General features: G+C 48.6%; 1 protein-coding gene across 14 annotated transcripts in view; it reads left to right on the forward strand.

Moving 5' to 3' along the window:
• Positions 1-18,495, forward strand: part of cacna1g (calcium channel, voltage-dependent, T type, alpha 1G subunit) — a 126,014-nt gene that overhangs the window by 26,708 nt on the left and 80,811 nt on the right. For all 14 annotated transcript variants that reach the window (XM_068582987.1, XM_068582979.1, XM_068582986.1 and 11 more), the window contains exons 4-8: positions 9,792-9,948; positions 11,479-11,773; positions 12,347-12,439; positions 12,570-13,443; positions 14,116-14,504. In XM_068582987.1, the coding sequence (XP_068439088.1) occupies positions 9,792-9,948; positions 11,479-11,773; positions 12,347-12,439; positions 12,570-13,443; positions 14,116-14,504 (1,808 nt within the window). The remainder of the gene's footprint in view (positions 1-9,791; positions 9,949-11,478; positions 11,774-12,346; positions 12,440-12,569; positions 13,444-14,115; positions 14,505-18,495) is intronic.

Here is an 18,495-nt window from a genome sequence, read left to right on the forward strand (position 1 = left end):
CAGAGGACGAGTGTGTGGATGATTTGGTCTTGTTCCGGCCCTGTGGGGTAGCCGCCACTGGGTTAGACTGGTGGTGTAGTAGTGGTGATGTGATGGTGTGGTCGCGGTGTGGTGGTGTTCTGCTTTCCTTCACCAGGGAGCGGTTTATTGTGGAGCTCAGCGTGTTCTGTAGCCCACTTTGCCCAATTTAAATACACATGCGCTCAAGTCCTGGGATGCGTTTGGCTCATTTCCCTCCGTGTTCGACCGGATTCATGACACCGGCCGACGTGTGTTTCTACCTGTTCCATTATTAAGCAGGTGTCGGGCTGGAGCTGTGGGAAACAAGGTGGAGGGGAGAAGAAAAAAAAAAGGAAAACGGTTTGCCCTTTCAGAGTTCTCCGAGCGCGAGGAATTTGACACGCCTAATTGGCGCGGCGGCGTGAGAGAAGAGGCGCCGAATAAAGAGCTGACACAGAGGCTGCGACGTAAAATGTGACAAGCACCCACAGAGTCACAGTTATATATCGGCGTGGCGGCAGGGAGTCCTACTTGTAAAGTGAAGTTGCCCTTCGGCACACACACACACACACACACACACACACACACACACACACACACAGAGGAATATATCCCGCCTGGCCTCGTAAATTCCCACATAGTTTATCTCTGCTCTTAAAAGAAGGTGTTCAAATCTTTCTCTGAAACACATAACCACGTCGCCACACTTCCTGTGTGAGTGGCGGTGAAAAGGCATTTCACAGTCAACGTAGACACACAAATTAATATCGATGCATTTAACGTACGTAGGGGCGTGGGGGAAATGTTTTAAGGCGGCATAAAAAACAAAGAAAAAGAAAAAAAATGAAGCTGTTGCAACAGTAAGAAGACGAGAAGCAAAGTGGCGGGCTAACTTTTGAACTATGGCTCAGTGGTAGAGCACGGTCGTCCTTGGATCAAAGGATCGGCGGTTCGATCCCCGGCTCCACTCCTCCATGTCGATGTGTCCCTGGGCAAGACACGTATCCTCGATTTGACCCCGCCGGCTGTTTTCTAGGGCGCATGAATGGTGAGATAACCCTGATGGGGAGGTGGCACCTCGCACGCTAGCCCCTCCCCTCAGTGTGCGAATGAGGACAAGTTGTGAAGTTGTTGAAGTGCTTTGATTGGTCAGAAGACGCTGTGGAGTCCATTTGGCGTGCTGGCATCTTACCTCAAGCCGTGCATTGACTCAGTGCTCGACGAGTGGACATACGGAGCGGTTTGTGGTGTTTGTGGTGCTAAATGAGTGATCGGTGAAATCATATGACAATCGCATGTTCCAGCACAAGTGTTCGTGGTTTTAGCGCGCGAGGCTCGGGCGTCGGGCAGCTGAACGCTCCACCGGTCGACGGAGAGCCACTTGGCGCCCAACGGCAATTACCGCAACACACTGAGCGTCCGATCCGTGTGATAACAACAGCCACTGCGACGCAAACCAGAATATATTTCGCAGGCCACTCGCCGAGCGCACCAACAAGCTGTCATCAGCGTGGATGGATTAACTGCCCGGAGAGGATCTTCCTGCGGTGAGGGAGCTGTCCATTTTAAACATCGTAAATCCCACAATGGGAGACGCCGTGTGTATTAATCTCCCGCCTTAGTGAGGACAAGAGGAATGCGTCGTCGTCGTGTGCGGTGGAGACGCAGCATTTAATCGTTGAGTGGAGGAGTAGGCCGGTAAATCAAGACCCCGACAGTCCGGATACGAGTGGCGTGTTGGTGCGCCGGCTACCCAGAATGAGAGCCGCGTGAAGCGGGATCGGCGCATGTTTGAACGATTCGGTGCTCACGTCCCTCCACCGCGATGTCTTTCCACAGTCTCCCTCCGCCTGTATTGGGATTAAAGGCTGGAACTCATCTTAAAACACACACACACACACACACACACACACACACACAAACACACGCCCTCGGACTTGTATTCAGGAACACATCGTCCCTGGCCCGGTGTCCACGTCCTGGCCTCTGGCGTTGATTGAGTTGGCGAACACGGCGTTCCGGCCAGCGGAGGTGACGGATACATTACGCAGGCTGCGTCCACCGACAGAGCCAAAAACTCTCCGGCTGTGTTTCCGCCGCATCGCCCCCCCCCCCCCCCTGCCTATTCCCCTCACGTCCAGTACCGGCCCACAGCGGGGACCTTGTACCGGGCCTGTCAGCGCCTGCTTCAAGGCAGATCTGATAATGTGTGGCTATGGGGTCTTAATATTCAAAGAGAGCGGCTGACCACTTGTGTGCGTCCAGGGATCTCCCTCTCTGGAAAAGAGAAAAAACAGAAATAGTATGCGTTTGGCATGGAAACAGATGTGGCCCGATGGCGAGGTAGTATTGGATGAGTATCTAGTCCATGAAAACACGAAGAGGGAAGAGAACTTCTAATTCTCGATTTGCTGAAATATTGATGAGCCCAACTCGCTACTTTTCTTTCCTCCTCTTTCAAAGCAAAGTGTGCTGCTCGTGATCCATAAACTGTGACACTTAACCATGAGAATCTATTGTCAGCAAATGACACTTTTCTAACCGTGATTGTGCCGCCGCGTGCAGCATATCGCACAGTAGTGGCTTTCGGTTTCAGGCCTTCGAGGCACTTAAACCGAGAACACTGACTTCCGAATGCTGAAATGCAATTTTTCAGTTTTCTGTTCAAAGGAATAAAGGTGCCATTGTTATACACGGAGAAAGAAAATTACTATTTTGATCCTACGGCTATAGTGACACATTTATTTCTAAATCCGGCAAACACCATTTTCCCCCTCAAATCAAACATATTTTTGGAAAAGGGTGACTGTGGCTCTGACACAGCGTCTGGTTTGGTGGCAGCGCCAGCCAGCTGCAGTCAACCAACCATTTTACACATGCTGTTTAGTTTAGTACGCGCGGGAAATATGACTCAGCCTCCTCATCCATGATGATGTCCTCAATCATCAGATATCTGGGCCTTGGTTTTGGAGACCTCCCATCAGAAAGCTCGCCCCACAAACACAAAAACATCTCAATATCTCTGCTTGATCTCTCCTTTATTTTTGATATGATCCAATCTGTCTTTCGTGAGCAATGTGGAACTGAGACTGTACAACAAGTCTTCATGACCCACAGAAACGCAACCCATTGGCTTCAATGTCTCCGTCTGTACTTCCTCCCACCGGACATTGAGAAATTCCTCAAACTTACATTGAGGAAAAGCAACAAAAGGACCCGAACCCAGCCCAACCCCGACACCACCAGATTGGTAGAATAGCAGTTGTGGGGACGCCTGCGAGCGTCCCAACTTTAAGCCTTGGATTGCCTCCTTTTAAAAGGAGGCAGTGAGTCATCGGCAACCATTTGAACGAGGAGGAAACACTGCTTCGGGGTGGAGGGTCTGATGAGTCTTGATAGTACTTCCGATGCCCTCGCCCAGCCAAGTCGCAGCGAGGCGGCGTTGATTGATAAGCCGGAGGCAGCAGTCAATAGGTGATTATCACAGGACATAAACCCCGACACACACGCACACATTAACACACCCAGACACGTCTCCGTCTTAACGAGACTGGGACCAGAATAGCTGTTGCACGCTTCTTCATTGGCGAGCCACGACGCGTGCCCTTCCCCCCCCTCCCCCAAACGCCTTATGAAACGAGCACGCGCACTGCCACATTTTCCCCACACTCGTGCACGCACACGGACCCCCGGCGCATTGCACACGCCTGCTGTTGTTTTCGCGCACCAAAGCGTTGCATCCCGTTCTGCGCACTTTGTTAGATCCGGCGTTTGAGCGGCGCACATTTCGTACACGCCGCCTGGCACTTCCACTCAGATGAGACCCCGAGACAACAACAACACGACGTCATCGACCTCCCGGCTCCCCCGCGTGCTCGTGTCCTCCTCCCCCTTCGTTTTGAGCCTCGTTACTGTAATTAAAGCGCCGTCAAGAGCGTTCTAGCTTCTGTTCTTCTGAAGGTCGACAAGATGCCCTTTTGACTCTTGGATCACGATGTGAGGTCGAGAGGGAGCGCCCGGAGGAGTCGGGGGACGGGCTTATTGTGGGCGGGCTCCTTGTTTGTGAGTGGAGCTGAGGAAATAAGTGACTGAAAAGGTTCGAAGGGGTTCAGAGGAGGAAGCGGTCCTCCAGAAGCGAGGAATGTCACAGCGTAATCTTTGCTCTTCGCTGTCAATCTGTTTGGTGCTGAAGACAAAAGATCTTGTTAGTCGGATGGCCCTTGGCATGCAAGCGATGCTTTGATGCTGAAAAAGAGAAAAGATGCCCATTTTACTTGTTTTCTCAGTCCAAATTCTTTTCTAGCTCAGGTTTTTTTTTGAGTATCTTCACATTCTTAAAGGTTGAAATTCAACTTCTTTGATCACTCGGAGTCGTGCCGCGGCACGGTTTTCCCAGATTGCCTGTCAGGTACGCAACCATCTCCCCAGGACAGCTGAGCATTTTCAAAGAGATTAAGCTGTTGTAAGAGCTGCTTTTGAGCGTCTCGATGCGCAAAGGTGCGAGGCACAAACGATCATTTACGTCTGAGTGAGTGATTTAGTCCAAGTGGGATGTTGCGGAAACACAAGTGAGGGATCCTTTTAGGGAAGCACGCACAAAACACATTGTTGATCTGTCCCAACAAACCAGGAGATTCATGTAACATGTATTTGTACTTCTTTACAGGATGTCTTTACACGATGTCTTTGAAAGCAGAAGGCAGCGTTGACTTTTTTGTCACCAAACTTTCTTGTCTGAGTCATTTCACTGCCGTAGTCATTTTAAAGCAAAGCCACAATCGTTCCCAAGTCTCTAAAATGGACTGGTCTGGGACTGGATTGCGCAACATTCATCGGAAAATGCATGTAAAATACCCCAAATGGCGACAAATAAAACTACTTGGAGTTGGGGGACCAAATTAGAACCAAGAAAAACAAAGACGGAAACCATCACAGACGATAAGGAAAAGATACTGTAGCATCCAGCATGCATCAGGGCATGGACTTGTGGAAAAATCATGTAAACCAGGAGACAATGCAACAATCTATTAGTCATGTCACACGTGATTGGACGTAAAGTTGGAAATGGTGTGTCTATAATGTAAGAAACAGCTTTATTAACAAGAATACCATGCTATATCTCTAAGGGTGTGTTGGTATTGCACACAGAAATTGTTAGATTTAAATTCCATTTGCAGAAACGAGCCCGGTGATCACTGAGCTCATATAAACTAATCGTACAAATTGGTGCACACAAAAACAACTCGCATGAAACCAGCAGGTCCACAGAGGTCAGAAGTGTTCGGCGTCCTCTCCGCTTCCCCCCATCGCTTCTCATTTCTCTGCATGTGCTCCCTCGTTCGTGGGTCACATGGCTCGGCTCATGCAAAGGCACGCCGCCACTCTTTCGAGGACGTCTCGTCGTCTCCGTCCGGAGCCGCCGGTTACCAATCCGCTCGGAGCAAACGAGAAGAGACGCAGGTGTACGCCGGCCCCCTCGACTCAGAAAGCCCATTAGTTCACAGTGCACAGATTACAAAGCCGGCTGGGCCCGAGCTGGACCCGCACAGGTGAGCAGAGGAAGCAGAGCTAATCTGCCCGCGAACAGATGGCTCCCCCGAGCACACGAGGCCACGTTGGAACGGAGCGGCCGCCCAGCCGTGAGGTTGGAGAGGGCGCGCGGGGCGGAGGAGCGGATGATTGTTATCGGATATGAAATGTCGATCGCGTGGAATGAGCGTGCCATTCAGGTCCGGGAGAGGATTGCTTCTCCTATCTGGGGCGGATGAACACAGGCGCTCCATGTGATATTCATGTCGGCCCGCGTCGCCGGACGGAGAGCCGTCCTCGTGTGTGCCTCTCGTCCAGTTTGTAGTGCGTATGGTTTGATGCCACAAATACTTGCAGCCCTTTTACCTTTTGGTGCCCTCGCTCGCATTATGAAAAATTGAGAGCTGACCTGTTTCTGCACATAGAATAAATAGCCTTGTGTCAAGTCTAAATGAAAGAGGAGGTTGCTTTCCTCGTCACCAAACTCAAGAGGAGGAGAATGTTTTCAACACACTCGTCGCGCTGAGTAACACTGACCAATAAACATAACTATGTTAGCCGTGTTTTAATGTATCTACAGTAGCCCAGGACAGACAAACATAGCACTGGTTCCACCTCACTGCTGCTTTAGGTTTAATGCATTGTCCCTCACATTCAAGACAAATCAAGTAAAACGTATGTTTCTTTTTTAACATATTGTGACAGGGACATTCAGAGGGTCGTCGACAAACGAGAGAATATGTCGATGAAAGAGCGGCGTCGTCCTCCCTGGCTGCAGCTGTCGGATGCGGCTCGCTGCGGTCTACGTATTAAAACCCTCGTATCTCCGCTCTGGATCGCGGGCGCATGGAGCCAGTTAGCGCGCCTCGGGCCCGCCGCGGACACTAATCCCGGCTGCTGCCACTTGCTCGGGCGCGCGGCTAAGCAGCATCCTAACAGCTCAGCACATTACGTTATGAGAGCAATCACTTGAAAGAGCTGCTGCTTAATGCAAGCTCTGTGTGTGTGTGTGTGTGTGTGTGTGTGTGTGTGTGTATGTGTGCTGCTCGTTAACGAGATCGAGCGCAAGGAAGCGTGACGGCACCTGTATGCCTCTCTTTCCCCGTGAGTTCGGGGGCAATTAGGTTGAACAAATGTCCCGCAAAGAATAAGTGGCAACAAATAGCCACAGGCAATGACTCATGGGATTTTTATTTTACATAACTTCCTGCGCTGGTTTGGCGCCTCTTGAACCCGTGGCAGGACGTTTTCCCTCGTGAACGGCGGCGTTATGAGACAAATCGTCTTCATGAACTCTCATCTCGCACTGATGGCGTGCGCTGGTCGGTGAGCTGGTAAATGAGTATCCTGTGCTTATTGTGGCAGCCACTATTGAAATAAAATAACTTGAGAGCAGCGCTGAGTGTCTTTCAAGAGTTTCCGTGCTCCCGTCTCGTATCCAGATCTTTCCGGCGGTGCTGTGAGAGACGACGACCCGAACGCGCTCCGCACGCCGCTGCCGCTCCTCGCTGTCACTCAGTCCTTCTGTAGTCGTCGGGCTTTGCTCCTCGCCTCGCGGCTGTCTCCTCCTCTTTTGTTCCCCGCGTCTCCGCGAATCTGCAGAGTCCTCCTCATGTTTTTCCCATCCATCTGTCAACGCCAAAAGTCCCTGTCTCGGTGTGTACTCGTGAGGAATCAGAATGTACAAATACAAAAAGTTCCTCTTGCAGTTTGGTGTGCCGCTCCCAGATGGCACAGTTTAGTTGAAAGGTGTTGGAACGAGGACGGGATTCTCTCCGTCTCTCTCGGTCCTCTCCGCCTCCCTCTCCGTTCGGCTCTCTCTCTCTTTCTCCGGTGTCCTTTCCCTCGGCCTCTTGTGTTTTCCTCGGTGGCTGTCAGCCAGGCAGAGGAGCAAAGGGACTGTCCCGGCCTCTCCAATTACCCATAAAGCCCCTGATCAGAAGCAATGATCCTTGTTATTGAGGCCTAACTCGCAGGATTACGGCTGCGAGGATAGCCTGCTGGGACGGAGGGAGAGAGAGAGACAAAGATGGAGAGATAAGTTGCAACAACACGGATGGATGGCTAGATAGATAGATATATAATGAATCCATGGAAAAATTGATAGATAGAAAGATGGATAGATGGAACTATACATTTATAATGAGGAGATAAAGATATATAACTGATAGAAAGATGGATGGATGGATGGATATGAATCCGAATGTAACTGAATGCCCCCTTTGTCAACGTCCGTTATTCAGCCAAAACAGTGAGATAGATGATAGGTAGATGGAGATATGTATAGAAAAATAAATGGCAATATATGCGGATAGATAAATAAATAGATAGATAGACATAATAAACCACTTAAGAAAATCAGTGCATTGAAATATGAGCAAAATCTGAGCGGCAACAGCAGAGGGACACAGCCAGATTTAGCAGAGGGAGCGCGTGGGCGGCAGGAAGTGTGTGTGTGTGTGTGTGTGTGTGTGTGTGTGTGTGTGTGTGTGTGTGCTTTGTCAGGAACTTGAGGGAACACTGTCCAGAGCTGACGATATCAGGGATCTTCTGTCTGGAAAGCGGGGGAGAAGAAAAAGCAGCTCCTTTAGTGTGCCGTTAATTCCGAGCAAATGTCGGTGCGCTGCTGACTCGCTCGCTCGCTCGCTCGCTCGCTCGCAGGCTGCTGCGGATGCCTGGACTTCCGTTTGAGTCAGGACTCTTTGTCGTGCAATCTGAATGCATTTCAGAGCTCCATTCATCCCTCCCCCCCAAAAAAAGGATGCTGCTGAGAACACGTTCTGTTTTCTACAATGGTCTGCTTCGTGTTTACGTAGTCACACACACCCACACACACACACTCGCAGGCACACCTGCAGCTGATGCAATGCAACAAATGCTCCTGGCTACACATGCAGCATAATCACTACCATGCAGCATGTCATCCTGGCTAACGCGTCACAGTGGAAGGTGCATTGTCATGTAATAGGTCTCTGGTTGCTCTTACAGCAGCGGTGACGGCCAGATGCACATGCAAGTCAGTTAACTGTGTGTGTGCGGGGTGTGTGTGCGGGTGTGTGTGGGGTCTCCATGAGCTGTGTGTAATCCGAATAATCCCCTCCAGTGGTGTCACTTGATTCGGGGAAAAAAAAAAGCAGAGCGGGAGCTCGTCAATCCTTCCGGGTCTTGCGACGCAGGTCCGCAACGAACGATGTTTACTTTTTGTAAATATTTATAGGTCCGAGAAGAAATGGCTCAGAAATGTCATTCAGCTGTTGTTGGATGCGCCAGACTCTTGACTAACGCCCCCTTGCTCTGTGAGCTCCTACCTGACTCTCACGGCAGCTCTCAGCCTGTGTCGAGCTCCGCCTTTCACCGTGATTTGTCGAAGCAGCTGTCCGTCGACATTTTGTGTGAAACCAACCCATGAACACTCTCTAACTCACCCACTTACACTGCAAACATACACTGTCTTTCAATGAGAGACAACAGACCCACCTTACACTGCAAACAAAATGCATGTCCTACGGCATGGTGGCCGGTGGTGGAATTGTGGGTAATATAGCCGCCAACTTTAAACAAAAAGTACAACTTGGCACAGCTCGATGTATCGGCACATGACACTTGAACAGTAGCAAAACAACCCGATAAGGATTGGCGTTTACCGGTGACACGCAGTACATGACGGGCGTTTGTTTATGAGAGCCACAGGTCCGGAGAGTAGATGTGACTTCTGCAGCACCACTCAGCATCCATTTCAGCCTCACTGCTTCATTGGGAGCAGTTAGATCATTATATTTTCCTAAGAACACTCTCCCGGTGGCAGAAACGTCCGCCTGACAAATTAATACAGTGAATCACTTCTGTTCGTTTACGAGTAACCCGAAGCACTGCTCTTCATCTGCTCCAGCGAACGACCCTGCTTTGACAGTTCTTCATTAGGCTGTTTAACTAATATAAAACACGGGGAGGCGGAAATTAAATTCACCAGACTGTGATGTGTACGAGGGTGCACATCCTACCGCGTATCATTATTATTTGACTGTTTAACTGTAAACACAAATAAACAAAAGGGCTAGCATCTGGCTCGTGGAGAATTTGGTCAAATAAATGAACGGTGTGAACGACTCTAGATTGAGATAAATTGAAATAATACACTTGGATGAATAAAATCTTTGAGCGCTTTGAGAATTGTGCCGCGCCGCCACTTGATGTGAAAGAGCTCTTTGAAACGAAGCACCGGATCCGGCTGTTTGACCCCGGCCCCTGTCTCCCCCTCTCAGGTATGCGCATCCTGGTGACCCTGCTGCTGGACACCCTGCCCATGCTGGGCAACGTGCTGCTGCTCTGCTTCTTCGTCTTCTTCATCTTCGGCATCGTGGGCGTCCAGCTGTGGGCCGGCCTGCTCAGGAACCGCTGCTTCCTCGGCAACTTCTCCTTGTGAGTTACCCCGTTTTGCTCCGGCAATATTGCAAGCTGATGGCGTGTGCCGATGTGTGCTCGTATAGTTTAGACTCTCGTTTAAGGTCAACTGCGAGATCAATATTGCGTCAGGGTTGGCAGAATTATTATGAATGTCCAATGTGATACACAACGATGCTCTCAAATGCTTTACTTGAGTATTTCCCTCGACTGTCTGACTATTTGAAAGCTATAGCTGCTGCTGTGATAAGCAACACAGATGATTTAGCAACCACTCTTCTTGAGACCGAGGTAACATTACGGAGTGAGCCGAGAGCCGGCACACTCAACTGGGTCACGCGGCAGAAGTCGATGAGGTTAGCGATCACACGGTCTCATCATAATGATGAATGGGAGCGCTGGAATAATGAGAAAGATTATGGTATGTGGAACATGGGCACCCATGACTTATTCATGTTCCCAGCGTCATCTAGGCTTCATCACTCTTTGTAGGATTTATGACACCTCACAGCTGTAATTTAAGCCCATGCATAATGGCTTTGGTGAGCTGGCAACCTTTTTTTGTCATCATCATCAATTTTTCTCCTCTGCATCCGAAAGGACTGTATTTCAGCATCAGATGGATGGCGTATAAGTCCGACTCTATGTCCAAAATCATAAACACATGACTTCATCAACGCCGGCTTTCAATTGATCTTTTCAGCTGTGGTCCTGAAGCGGGTCTGGTCTGGGCCCTTCAAGTACTTGAGGGCTACTATGCAATTAATAAAAGCCGTCAGGCAGAGGAATGTGTGTTTACAGATGGGCCAGATACCACACACACACACACACACACACACACACACACACACATACACACACACAGACGTTTTGGCCTCGTCTCCCACAATGCATGCGCATGGGGAGGTGGGGGGGGGGGGGGGCGCTCAGCCTCCGGGTTTGTCAACACAATTACAGCTGGCTTCACTGATTAGCTCATGCTATCTGTTGGAAGGACTGGTCATCAGTGAAAAATCAGCTGCTGGAGGATTTGCATGGAAGTTAAACCTGTAGACTTACGGGCTTTAAAGTTGATCCACTTTAAATTCCACCCTGCAAGCGCCGAGCGGCAGAAACGCAGAGACAGAATCGCCGCTTCCTTCTTTAACCGCCGTTGACTTGGCAGCAGAACAAAGATGGTTCACCGAAGACAGACAGTGTCATTGTCCTTTTGGGGAATGTTCTGGGTAAAAAAAAGCCAAGTGAAGAAGAAATGTTTGAAATGTGCTTTAGTTTTTAATGCTTTGCTATCCTTGTGCCAAGATGTGTTGCAGTGTCACATATTGTAGCTCCTCATATCTCCATTTAATTATATTAAATGTGCCAAAAGTTGGGTGAATTTAACAAAAAGGGTCATTTCTGACACAAGAGAGAACAATCTTTAATACCGATGCTAGCAATACTGAGAAACACCAATCTACATCAAACCTGAAGCACATCTCTCAATACATGTGTCTACTCAAGAGAGCTAACTCCTGCAATGTCCTCACTTCTTCCTTCCCCCCGAAGCCCTCTCTCCGTGGAGCTTGAGAAATACTACCACACCAAAAACGAGGACGAGAACCCCTTCATCTGCTCCGAGCCCGGAGACAACGGCATGAGGGACTGCGGCTCGGTGCCCAAGGTGTACGAGGAAGGAGGCCTGCAGTGCACCCTGAGCTCCGACTTTTACAACAGCACCGACAACACCACCTGCGTCAACTGGAACCAGTACTACAACAACTGCACTGCTGGTCTGGTCAACCCCTTCAAGGGAGCCATCAACTTCGACAACATCTGCTACGCGTGGATTGCCATCTTTCAGGTAAAACGGCTGTTGGGAGAGGGGAAAGGATTCTGTTTGCGAGAAGACTTGAGGCTTGAGGCACATGCAGTAGCATCTGGCTGACGTCCAAGCTTGTAATACGAAATGGAGACAAAGAAGTATGATGGCGGGGGAAGAGGAGAGGGGGCGGGGGTTAATTGTGGCTGGTGTATCAGAGGAATAGGGCTAACAGGATTAGCAGGTCGCCACAACTGCACCACTTTTATCCCACACCATTTGCTTGCCATCGCCACATCGTCTGAGAGGCCTTCTGTTAGAGAGTCCCTTCATCATTATCTAGCTGGGGAGGTGTGTGTGTGTGGGGGGTAATTTAGGGGGAGCAGAGGCAGCTTCAAGATAAGTTCCCCTAAAGGTCTGGCTGCTGCTCTGCGTGGGGTAAAGCACACCAGAGAAATGTTGGGGATTAGTCTTCTGCTGAGTCTCAGAACCCTCCGGACCGTGAAATATGGTCTCTTTTTATTCCTACTCCTTGTTTGAGTTGTCTGACCCCCGATTTCTTCTCTTCTTCCTCGCCCCTCTATGTTCCTGTCCTCTGCCTGTGTTCCTCCTCAGGTGATCACTCTGGAGGGCTGGGTGGACATCATGTACTTTGTGATGGATGCTCACTCTTTCTACAACTTCATCTACTTCATCCTCCTCATCATTGTAAGTACCACTTCTTGGGGCCACCAGTTTTGTGTGTGTATGTGTGTGTCTCTGATGATGATTGAACAAGTGTGTCAGCTGCGTGCGAGTGCGTGAATAACAATGTCGCTCACCCCCTCCTTCTCACCAGATTGGCTCATTCTTCATGATCAACCTCTGCCTGGTGGTCATCGCCACGCAGTTCTCGGAGACCAAGCAGAGGGAGAGTCAGCTGATGAAGGAGCAGCGGGTGCGCTTCATGTCCAACGCCAGCACCCTGGCCTCCCTCTCCGAGCCGGGCTCCTGCTACGACGAGCTGCTCAAGTACCTGGTTCACATCGTCAACAAGGGGGCCAGACAAGTGGCCCGTATCTGCAGGCTATTGGCCCGCCGCGCCGGGTTCAATATCGCCGCCTCGCCCCCGCCGACGGAGCCCCAGCGCAGCCAGAGAAGGAGGAGGAAGTCCTCCAGGCAGGGATCTGTGTCGGTTCATCAAATGGCGCGCCATCACCACCACCACCACCATCACCACCACTACCACCTGGGTAATGGCAGCCTGAGGGGCGGAGGGGGCATGCGCTGTCTGGACGGTCAGGATTTTGAAGCACACAACAACAACGGAGGGGCCCTCGGGGCAACCGTCGGTGCCGGACATCTCGCTTTAGCCGTGCCGACTTCGATGGCAGCAACCCGCTCCGACACGAACCTGGCCGTTTGGTCCAAACATTGTGAGGGGGCTGCCAATGCATCTTCAGTCCGCTGCAGCCCCTCGACCGCACACCTGGGACCGACACCGGGCCCCTCCTACCTTGCCCCAGCTCCAGTGTCTCGGGCAATGAAGAGGAACTCCGTACCTTTTGCGGCTCCGGGGCCGAAGAACTACCCCACTCTGCAGGTCCGAGCCCTGGCGGAGTCCAGACGAGGGAGTGCTGCCGCCAGCACTCTGACTAACATCAGCTTCAACCTGAACATCCCACCCATGTCCATGGAGAGACGGCCGTCGAGCCTGGTGGACACGCGCACAGGTAGACAAATCACCGCAAACTCATCGCGTTTCAAAATCATTGCGTTGAACATCACGATGCACTCCGCTGCATTTGCTCAGTTTTCCGATTAAGGCAAAATGAGGTTTGGAAATATCATCAGGAGTATCTCCTTCAGTCAGGAGCTGTGCTTGATTTCCATATTACTGTTCAATCAAGTGACACGGCACTAGATTTGGAGAGAGGTATTGGTTTGTTTGTCATTAAGCCTCAAACTTTAACACTGTCCAGAGTTGTTTTGGTGAGCGACAGAAAGAGGGCTAATTAGAGCCAGTAAATGTTAATCCCTCATGTCAAAGCTCGCAGCCAGCTCCGTCTGGGCCCGGCCAAGTTCTCAAAAGGCAGTGGGCTCAGCAACACAAGTCAGGCCAGGTCTGTTCAGGTTGTACAGACGGTGGAAAATCTGGCATCCAGCCAGACTGGCCGCACACACAAGGCATTACTCATAGCACACGCTGCCCATCACACGCACACTCCCTCTGATACGCACGCAACTTTCCAAAAAGGTTGTTGTTCATGACAAATCTCGTTCATCGGATTTGTCTCTTTGTTTAAACTACTTTGTTATTCTTCTGTCGATCATTTTGATTTCACTGCGGTTCTCCGCTCTTCACCTCTGTTTCTCCATCTGACCTTTTTCTCACTCGGCTGCAGCCCAGCTCTCCTGCCAGCTGTCGGCCCGTGACCTCAGCACCACGAGCAGCGCCATGGACACGGCCGCTATGACATTGGACCCCGAGAGTTGCCCCTACTGCGCCAAGGCACTCGCCAACGAGTCGGAGGGCAACGAGACCGCCGGGGACTCCGACAGCGATGGCATATACGAGTTCACCCAGGACCTCCACCACAAGGACAGGAGAGACAGCCGGCAGCCCAAGAAGCAGCGTTGCAGTCTGGGAAAAACGGCGGCGAAGGTGGTGCACTTCTGGAGGCTCGTGTGCGACACCTTCAGGAAGATCGTGGACAGCAAGTACTTCGGACGGGGGATTATGATCGCCATTCTGATCAATACGCTGAGCATGGGGATCGAGTTTCATGAGCAGGTCAGTGTGTGTTGTGTTTCCCGTTGTCACGCTAAGAGAAGTGTGTGAAGATGTTGGATGCTGCTACATTGTGGGAACCGGCTGACAGATGAGACTAAACGAAGGACTGTAGGAAGGTATTAGTTCAATTTATAGATCGCTCGTGTGTCATTCTGTGTGATTCCTGTGGGCCCAACTGCAATGCCTGATGTCTCCCTCCGGCCTCGGCTGTTTACACATGCGTATTGACAACCACGAGAGAGAGAAAACGGAAATGAGAGAGCACGAGGGACAGAGGAAACAGAGAGGGAGAGAGGCAGGAAGACGCCTCACACTTTTCTTTTCTTGATTTAAGTATTCCCACACTTGTTTTTGTTTTACTTCTGTGTCTCTGTCGTTGACCCCGTCATTTACACCTGATATTACTGAGCAATCCTGTATCATGTAGGCAGCAACCTCTGGGTCTGAAAAGGCAATGCCAAAGTGTCTTAAACTGGCATTATTTCTAATGGACAGCATGGGGCGACTTCTCTGTTGGCAAAAAGACGTCTGATTGTATTGACGTCGGTCAAAAACCATGGTGGTGACCAGCAAAATGCAAAACTTGACCCTGTACCACACCAATGTCGTCACAGTGACGACATCCACTTCCTATGTACAGACCTTTAACCAGTACTTACTGCATGAATCCATTGAAATCATGTTTGTATATTAGGTAACACATTTTTACAGTTATCCTGAAGCAACTCAAAGCAATTGGAGAAAGTTTGGGAAATATTTGATGTTGATTAACAATTGAAAAAGTCAATGCTCATGACCTGGCTCATCGGCTTCTTAACATAAATCTCTTTCCAACCGTAGCCACAGGTTTTAGTTACAGTTAGCGACACCAAACAACATGCAGGACACAAGACCCCTGGTCTCAAACACTCTTTGCTGTGATTTTTCCGACTGCCCGGTATTCCAGAAACCCCAATAGTGCGGAAAAAAAATCTCCCATTGGACCAAAAGCCCATTGCTCCGAATGTACTCACTCAACAAACAGTAGCATATGGCTAATCAATTTGCAAAGTCTGTCATTGGACCTTCCTGGTGGCTGTACTGTTTTTCCTGAAGGCATGACACGCGCCCTACTCAAGCTCTGATTGGCTTAGTTTAACATTCCTAGTCCAACCATCACAGATCCTCCTCCTCCTTCCTGAACCTACCAACCCAACCAACGCAGGAAGAGAGAGTACAGACAATCAGATGCAATGTGCGTGTTGTGTTTGAGGCTGTTGTGTTGTAATTTTGCTCCGTGTGGTGTTGTTTGCGTGTCATGTGTAGAAGGAGCATGAAGCCTGGCCAGGTTTCCTTGGGTTACTTTCGGTCGCTGACCCAGTGCCTCTAAACATATCCAGATGCCATCCTCAGCTGGTTTTATAGCTTGCAGTCTTTTTTCATTCCTTACTTTTCTTGGCTCTTCTTCCCGCCTTTTTTCCCCCGTCCTTTTTATTGTGATTCTGTTCTTTATTCCCCTTTTCTGTCTTCCTTAAATTGTCTACTTCCTTTCCACCCTTTTCTCCTACTTGTGCTTGTCATCCGTTTTCCTATGTCTCTTTTGACATTCTCTCTTCTTATACCTGTTGTCCTCTGATTCCTGCCTCACGCCTCTCTCTCTCTCTCTCTCTCTCTCTCTCTCTCTCTCTCTCTCTCTCTCTCTCTCTCTCTCTCTCTCTCTCTCTCTCTTGAAGTGCTCTTTCCTAGTTTAGGTAGCATGGATCATTCCGGTCTCCAGACAGGCTGCTGAAAACTTTACTGAGACGCTTCATTGATTGCAAGCCCATCGACATCCAAAGACACAAGGATCACTAAGCCTCTGTTTGTCTTTGTAACTCTGTCCACATGGAGGAGAGGCTGGGTTTCAATTTCCCATACATCCTCCAGCCAAGTTTTCTGATGGAGTCTTGGTTTTGGAGTTTGTACCCTGTGCAACTCTCACTTTAAGAAGGAGGTTGAGACTGACTTACCAGGTTCAAAGCTGCAACAAGTTTCAAATTGGGGTGGGGTGCAGGTCAAATTGTGTTTCCAAAGACAAAGAATAGATAACCTTGGTCCCGTGTTGGAGGCGATCCGTCCAAAGTGCACTGCTACGCTTTAACACCAAAAATCTATTGGTACTGAAACACCACAGGGAGTCTAAGTATAAAACGCTGCCTTTGCGCCAAGAACACACTTGGCAGAACAACGGCCGAGAGAGAAAACTAAAAGTGAAATTTACAGACCACAGAAAACTTCAGCCGAGAATGTTTAATGTAACAGAGACCCTATTTGTTATTAGATATCTCAGACTGTCAGTGCTGCTGCCAGTTTCAAACGCTATCAGCACTTATCTGTGTGAATTGGCAATGTCCCTCATTTGAGAATAACACGTTTTCTTTTTTCTTAGTTGTGTCTATTTAGCAGCCTTGCAATTCTTTTTTTGTTGTATTTGCACCACTGTGTTTTAATTAATCAATGACAATCAGAGTTTCTGTGTTACCATTCGCAATATTTCATTCCATATGCCTATATGCAGTTAGTAATAACTTAGTAATTTACTAAAAAACAACATTTTTGACGTTTTTCCTGCTTCAATCCAGAGACCTGAGTGTCTCCAGTCTTGCAAACCTGTTGCATTAAATCTGTTTTTTCTAATAAGGAGAGGAGGAGCAGAGTAATATTTTACATAGATATTATTTTACTTTAACTGTATAGTTTGCAAAATTACAACCGGTGCCTGTATCCACGCCAGCAGCAGCAGCAGCAGCAGCAGCAGCAGCAGTATTAGCAGCAGCAGCAGCAGCAGCAGCAGCAGCAGCAGCAGTATTAGCAGCAGCAGCAGCAGCAGCAGCAGCAGCAGCAGCAGCAGCAGCAGCAGCAGCAGCAGCAGTATTAGCAGCAGCAGTATTAGCAGCAGCAGCAGCAGCAGCAGTATTAGCAGCAGCAAGTAGTAGCAGCAGTAGCAGTAACTGCCACTAATAAGAAATTGTGGTTCAGCTCTGTTGACAGCTTTTCGATGAAGTTGACCCATTTGCCAGCATCTCGACCCCTCGACCCCCCCGCCCCCCTCGACCCCCTGCTCTGTAAATGACAAACACGCGGTTGAGTTGGCATTATGTATCATTCAGCTGCTAATTGAATTGTGGAGATCTGACTGTGCCTTAAAGAGAATTTGACAAGATTAAACATCCACCCCGATGAGTAATTGATGGGGAAAGGAAAGTGGGGAACACACACACCAACAACTAACAAACCTCCACCCATTTTTAAAGGCCAATCAATGTCTCGGCTGGCAATGATTACACTGCATGTAGGTATTTATCATGAATTATGCTCAATATCGACATGTGCATCTGACAGAGGAGGATAGGTTGTCAATTTGTCAAGAAGGTCAGTTGCGTTTGTTGGAATGGTGCTTGTGGATTCCAGACAGCAGCATTCATTCATTTTAGTGTATTTTATTTATATATATATATATATATATATATATATATATATATATATATATATATATATATATATACATGTATAGCAGAGTAATATTTAGTGTATTTTATTTATATATATATATATATATATATATATACATATATATATATATATATATAAATATATATATTTTATATATATATATAATATATATATATATTTCTTTTTTTATATATATATATATATATATTATATATATATATATATATATATAATATTATATATATAATATTATATGTATATTATTATATACATATGTATATATAATATTATTTATATATATAATATTATATATGTATATATATATAATATTATATATATAATATTATATTATACACACGCACACTGTGTGAGTCTGTAACACACACACATACATGAACACACACACACACACACACACACACACATGGACTGTATGCTGCCAGGACCCGTCTCCTGAGATATAAGCCGGCCTCTTGAGTACATCAGACATCCACATGCGTGTCCTTCAAACACAGACATG

The sequence above is a fragment of the Clinocottus analis genome, unplaced genomic scaffold, assembly GCF_023055335.1.
Source record: "Clinocottus analis isolate CAN_PGR_092001 unplaced genomic scaffold, fCliAna1.0.p SCAF_19, whole genome shotgun sequence".
Taxonomy (NCBI): domain Eukaryota; kingdom Metazoa; phylum Chordata; class Actinopteri; order Perciformes; family Cottidae; genus Clinocottus; species Clinocottus analis.